Here is a 6856-nt window from a genome sequence, read left to right on the forward strand (position 1 = left end):
CATTCATATTTTACCTATTATTTTAATAAAAATTATGCGTGTCATATGCTAGATCATTTGTTTTATCCCCAACACTTTATGCATCCAAATATATATCAAGCAAGAATATTATTACACTAAACTATAGACTTATAATACTCAATCATGATAATAATAATTTCTACTTGATTGCACTATTTTTTCAAAAGTGAAGTAACTTTTCTTAATTAATGGAGCATGTTTATGCACACACCACTTGTATGATTTGAACATTGACACATAATCTACCAATATATAATCGACACTATATATTCTATAAACATTAGAACAATTTTATCAAACAAAATTCAAACTATATATTATTATAAGATTCTCATATTCTCTTCCTCGACTTCCCCAATGAACTCTCTTGGCCTTTCTACACATTCCATTTTCACCACCTTTATTAATTAACCTCTTCCTTTGTCTTATTTCTCATTCCATCACTCACTCACATCACACACCTTAGTTTATTCTTTCTCCACTTGAAAACTCTCTCTCTCTAGTTTCTTTCTACTTCAATTTTTTTACATAAATTGCATTCCACAAAAATACTCACCAAGTATACTCAAACATGCAAGTGCTTAATCCTTCAATGCTATTTGCACCCCCAAATGAAAATCAAAGTTTCATGAATGAACAAAAACAATGTAATGATAATACATCTTCTCTACCATTGCAAATTACCAACATACCCTCAGAGTTCATTTGGCCAGAACATGAGAAACCATGTTTAGCACCTCCAAAACTTGAAGTTCCACCTATTGACTTAAAAGCCTTTCTATCTAATGATCCAATAGCCATTTCAAATGCTTGTTCAAAAGTGAACCATGCATGCAAAAAACATGGCTTTTTTCTTGTTGTTAACCATGGTGTTGATAACAAACTCATAGCTCAAGCTCATAAGCTTGTTGATGAATTCTTCTGCATGCAACTATCGGAGAAACAAAGAGCTCAAAGAAAGTTTGGTGAACATTGTGGTTATGCTAATAGTTTCATTGGGAGATTCTCTTCTAAACTTCCATGGAAGGAAACACTCTCTTTTCGATACTCGGCCGATGAGTCATGCAGAACTGTAGAGGACTATTTTGTAAATGTCATGGGAGAAGATTTCAGACAATTTGGGTAAGACACAATATGGTTTTTTCTTTCATACTCAAATTTCTTAGTTTCCTAAAAACAAAGTTTGTTTCAAGAATGTAACCTCTGAAGCACCGACACCAAAAACATCACACCGACACTGATAACAATTTCAGAAAATGAATAAGTTAAGCGTAATTATAAGTGTTGGTGTCAAGTTCAGATACTGACACAAATTTTTTCAGAGGTGTCGATACTAGACAGAGAGAATAACTATTATAAACAAAAATCCGGTATAGGTTAGATATATATCGATGGTTCAAACTTTTTCTTCTAATTGATTTTTTTTTCTATAATTTGATAGGAGTGTGTACCAAAACTATTGTGAAGCTATGAGCAAACTCTCACTTGGGATCATGGAGCTTCTTGGTATGAGCCTAGGAGTTGACAAGGAATATTTCAGAGATTTTTTTGAAGGAAATGACTCAGTAATGAGATTGAATTACTATCCACCATGTAAAAATCCTGATTTAGCATTAGGAACTGGACCTCATTGTGACCCTACTTCACTAACCATTCTCCACCAAGATCAAGTTGAAGGTCTTCAGGTGCTTGTGGATGGAATATGGCACTCAGTTGTTCCTAAAGAAGATGCTTTCGTGGTCAACATTGGTGACACATTTATGGTATGGTTCTCATATTTTTAAGGTTCTCAAGTTGCACATTATTTGTTCACAATTAAATGCTTATTTAATTATGGCTTAAATAAATAATAAATGGTGTTTTTGGAATATCAAGACTTTTAATTTTAATTTTTGTAAAATATTTTTATTTTATTTTTAGTCCTTGCAAATGTGAATTTCTTGTTTTCAGTTTTTTATTTTATTTTAATTTTTACAAAATTTATTTACATTAAAATTGGTTTAATATACATGTAAAACATTTATTTTAATGTTTAAAATAATAACTACAATACAAGTATTAGTTTTAATATCATTAAATTTTGCAAAGACTAAACCAAATAAATAAAATAGGATAAAAAACAAAAAATACTTTTACAGGAAATGTCACAAAAATTATATATTTAGTGGAACTTTGTTATATTTGAATATTATTAAAGGGATATTAGTGAAATATTTAACAAAACTCAATATAGTTATGCTTATGGGATAAAAGTTAAATGCTAACATGTTGTGATTTATTTTCAGGCTCTATCAAATGGGATATTCAAGAGTTGCTTGCATAGAGCAGTTGTAAATGACAAAATAGTAAGAAAATCACTTGCATTTTTTCTATGTCCAAATGAAGACAAACTGGTCACTCCTCCAAAAGAACTTATCAACCAAGAGAATCCAAGGAAATATCCAAACTTCACATGGCCAAGATTACTTGAATTTACACAAAAATATTACAGGGCTGATGAAAGAACACTTGATGCTTTTTCAATATGGCTACAAGAAAAAACAACTAAATAGAGGTGCCTCCACCTTTGTCAATGATATAAAGTGAAAAGAGGGTGTGGTTTTTATTGAGAGAGAAGAAGATAATAGAAAACACCAAAGAATAGGCCAAGTATGTAATAAGTGTTGGAAGAATCCTAATGATGCATGCAAATGGAGGAAATTATAGACGATATTCCTCTAGGAATAAAGAGTAGTTCAATAATGCTTGTTGTGTAATCATGTTTTTCTTGTCACTAATAAAGCATTTTCTTCAGTTGTCTTCATTCTTCAACTTTATGCATGTATATTATGTATAGAGGTAGAATAACCTTATTAATAAAAAAAAAAGTAAGTTGAACTTTTGTGTCTTTAAGAATCACATGATTTTTTGTTTGAATTCTAGATAAGCTTCATTAATCAACTCAATTGGGAATTTATTCAACGTGATGGCCTAATCATAAATAGTCAATTGATTGACAATGTTGTTCCAATCATAAGTAGGAAATTGGTTCACAATGTTGACATGGCTAGCAATTTTTGTTGTTGTGGTTTGTTCACATAGCTATCATCTTAGTTATGATGTATTGCGACGAACCTCGAGTTCGTTGCAATGCGTATATGTGTAATTACATCGAGAAGTGTGAGTGTTTTATATAAACTAATATTAATCTCGATTTTTAAACAATGTGAAAATTTTGACTTATCAATAGAGTTGTCCTCAATCAAAGCTATGGGGCTAAAAAGTCCAAAACTCAAGCATGTGGATCCGACTCCACCTTTGAACAACAATGTTTTGTCGAAGTATTGTAAGCTTTTAGTGTTATACTCGTCATATTTTATTATTTGAAAAATGATACTTATTGAATTAAAGAGTGTGAATATTGTATAGAAATTATCTTTAGAATTGATTCTCATATAAATATCAATTTTTTGTATGTATTAAAAGAGAGGGAGGAATTTAAAAAAAAAGAAAAAAGAGGAATGAGAAATATTAGAAATAATATCATCATAAATAAGGGTGAAATAAATCGGACCGAGTTAAACTTGGATTGAGTTAAACATTGCAAATTTTAAAAGTGATTTAGTAAAACAATTGTAAACTTAAGTTTGTAGTCTTTTTTTTTTTTTTTTAAAGCAAGAGACTAATCTTATAAATCAACCACCAACAGGTTCAAAATGTACAAGACCAAAAGCAAAGAAAATTACAAACCGATTGCAACTTTAAGATAAGTAAAACAATGAGTTATTGCTAAACTCATAGAAATTACAATAGGAATGAGTAATTTTCTCAATGAAAGACCACCTCCACATATTAGGGCCTTACAACTCCAAACCACATCCCTCGAGTTCCAAGAAGCATTGTTGAAAACTATATCATTCCTACGAAGCCACAAACTCCAAATAATAGCCAACCAAATGATTCCCTCCTTTCCCGTTTTGACTTTCTTTTTTCGGCAAAAAGAACTCCAATGACAAAACCCCTCCTTAAAATTCGTAAAACTTTGATAATTCATTCCTAACCAATCGGACAACTCCCTCCAAACAATAACAGAATTCCGACAAGATAAGAAGGAGTGTAATAACGATTCATTACAATCACCACAAAAAGAACATTCTAAATTCGAGGAAGAATTAAGAATACCTTTACGAAAAAGAGGTCTTTCGTCGGGAGCTTATTGAGGAAGCACCTCCAACCAAACGCCTTCACTTTTAAGGGCGCCTCCGCCTTCCATAAAGCACTAAAAGCCGATTGGAAGCGATTATGCGGGCCAAGAGGAATATGCTGAGAATTCAACCAATTATAACAAGAAGAGACGACAAAGATACCATCAACACCAAGCTGCCACCTAGCCTTGTCGGGGCTGTCGGGCCACAAAACCGGTGCATCGTCCAGCAGCATACAAAGACGATTCAAATCAGCACTTGGTTACAACAAAGCGGCTGCCGGAATACCGAAGTCCCCCCAAAGCCACCTCCCATCACTCCAACCTCCCATGGCACCAATTGAAGCGTTTTGCAAAAGAGAAACATTAAAAAGACCCGGGAAGAGATTCTTTAATATTCCTCCGTTCAACCAATTAGCATGCCAAAAGGATGTATAAAAACCGTGTCCAACCTAAAAAATAAAATTGTTAGTAAAAAAATCGATTGGTAGCTTATTACCCAACGAAGATAAATCCGCCCACCACACCGATGAAGTTTGTCTTCACGCTATAATTTAAACCACCGGTTGCCCTTAACTTCACATCCACATACCGCGCCTTTAAAACCCGAAACCACAACTCATTAGAAGCACCAAAAATTCTCCAATTCCATTTCAAAAGAAGCGCTTTGTTAAACTCCTCCAACCTTCTAAAACCAAGCCCCCCTTTATCCATCGGAAGACACAAGTCGTTCCAACTCACCCAATGCACCTTCCTCTTCTCCTCCGATCCACCCCACAAAAAATTACTTTGCAATTTATTCAATTCCCCGATCACTTTCAACGGAGCTTTGTAAAAAGATAAAGTAAATATGGACAAACTACTCAACACCGATTTAATAAGCGTGATCCTCCCTCCTAAACTAATCCACCGGCCTTTTCAAGAATTAAATCTCCTCTTAACATTATCCAAAAGAGGTTTCCAAAAGGAAACCCTCCTAGGATTAGAACCAATATAAATCCCGAGAAATTTAAACTTTTTGTCCTCTGTCCTACAAGAAAGGAAATTAGTAGCAACTCCCATAAAGTGAGGATTAATATTAATTCCAATTAACTTACTCTTATGGTAGTTAATTCCCAATCCCGACACCATTTCAAAACCCCTCAAAACCGATTTTATGGCCCATAAATGCTTCCAACTCCCATCACCTATTAACAAAGTGTCATCCGCAAATTGGAGCATATCTATAAAGCATCTACCGTTCACATTAATATCAACAAAATCGCCATTATCCACCGCTCTTCCCACCAAAGCCTTTAAACCTTCCGCTACTATAACGAAAAGAAAGGGAGAAATCGGGTCTCCTTGACGAATTCCCCTTTCCACGACGAACTCCTTAGTTGGGCTTCCATTAACAAGAACCGACATTTTACTCGTGAAAACCATCGCCTCCATCCAAGACATCCACACTTTCCCAAACCCCAACCGCCTCATCATATACCTAAGAAAATTCCAACTCACTTTGTCATAAGCCTTTTCAAAATCAACCTTAAAGAGAAGGCACTCATTTTCTTCCTTATTAGCATAATCCACCACCTCATTAGCAATAAGCACACCGTCAATCATTTGTCTCCCCGGAACGAAAGCGTTTTGACAATTGGAAATAATCGAAGATAGAACTTTTTTTATCCTACTAGCCAAAAGCTTCGCAATAATCTTGTAAATGCACCCCACAAGGCAAATGGGGCGATAATCATCAAGGCTTAACGGATTGTCATTCTTCGGAATTAAAGAGAGGAACGAGGAAGTAATACATTTGGAAAGAACCGCCCCTGAAAAGAAATCATTAAAACAAGATTGAACATCTTCTTTTAAAAAAGACCAACACTTCTTAATAAAAAGAAGAGAAATCCCGTCCGGACCTATGCTTTTAGAAACATCACAACTCCACACCGCCTCTTTTATCTCCTCAATCGCAAAAGGAACCTCAATAGATAGTCTTTCTTCCACACTCAAAGATTTAAAACCAATACCATCCAACAAAGGTCTAACACGATGCCCCTCCTTAAACTTAGTTTCAAAGTGATCCCTCACAACCTCCTTCACATCTTTAACCGAGTTCACTACCCCTTCATTAAAATTTAAAGAGCTAATATGATTTCTCCTCCTCCTTTCTTTCATAGTCCTATGGAAGAAACGACTATTGGAGTCCCCATCATTAATCCACTTTAACCTTGCTTTTTGAATGAGCATGTTCTCCTTTAACTTGAGATTAAACCAAATACTCTTTGAAGCTTTAATCTTATTTAAATGAGTCTCCTCCTCCCAATATTCCCTATCATCAAAATCATTCAAAACTCTAACCCCCTCCTCAACTTCCAAATCAATTTTTCCAAAAACATTCTTTTCCCACCACTTCAACCTATCTTTTATTAATCGAAACTTCTCTTTCAAAACAAAATCTCCTCTCCCTTGCACTTCTAAATTCTTCCACTCTTCCTCAACAAACGAAAAGAACGACTTATGACTAAACCATTCATTATTGAACTTGAACGATTTAGGACCCCAATCTTCCTTATCCACCAACAACCAAACCGGACAATGGTCGGAAACATCCCTCGATCCTATCCATTGACCAAACACACCCCACTTGGCAATAATATTATCGGAAAC

General features: G+C 34.5%; 1 protein-coding gene across 1 annotated transcript; it reads left to right on the forward strand.

The window, feature by feature from the left end:
* The first annotated feature begins 324 nt into the window (after positions 1-324).
* On the forward strand, positions 325-2824 carry LOC131618389 (gibberellin 20 oxidase 2-like). Its single transcript, XM_058889622.1, has 3 exons — positions 325-1143; positions 1463-1784; positions 2307-2824. Exons 1-3 carry the CDS (start codon positions 593-595, stop codon positions 2571-2573), a joined length of 1140 nt encoding a protein of 379 aa, XP_058745605.1. The 5' UTR covers positions 325-592; the 3' UTR covers positions 2574-2824.
* The last annotated feature ends 4032 nt before the right edge of the window (positions 2825-6856 follow it).

The sequence above is a fragment of the Vicia villosa genome, linkage group LG7 (genome assembly GCF_029867415.1).
Source record: "Vicia villosa cultivar HV-30 ecotype Madison, WI linkage group LG7, Vvil1.0, whole genome shotgun sequence".
NCBI lineage: Eukaryota > Viridiplantae > Streptophyta > Magnoliopsida > Fabales > Fabaceae > Vicia > Vicia villosa.

What these genes read in the sequence shown, in the direction of transcription:
- LOC131618389 (XM_058889622.1), top strand. Translation starts at nt 593, where the DNA reads ATGCAAGTGCTTAATCCTTCAATGCTATTTGCACCCCCAAATGAAAAT. An exon ending in GAAGATTTCAGACAATTTGG is followed by an intron (nt 1,144 to 1,462) that starts GTAAGACACAAT and finishes ATAATTTGATAG; the next exon opens with GAGTGTGTACCAAAACTATT. An exon ending in ACATTGGTGACACATTTATG is followed by an intron (nt 1,785 to 2,306) that starts GTATGGTTCTCA and finishes ATTTATTTTCAG; the next exon opens with GCTCTATCAAATGGGATATT.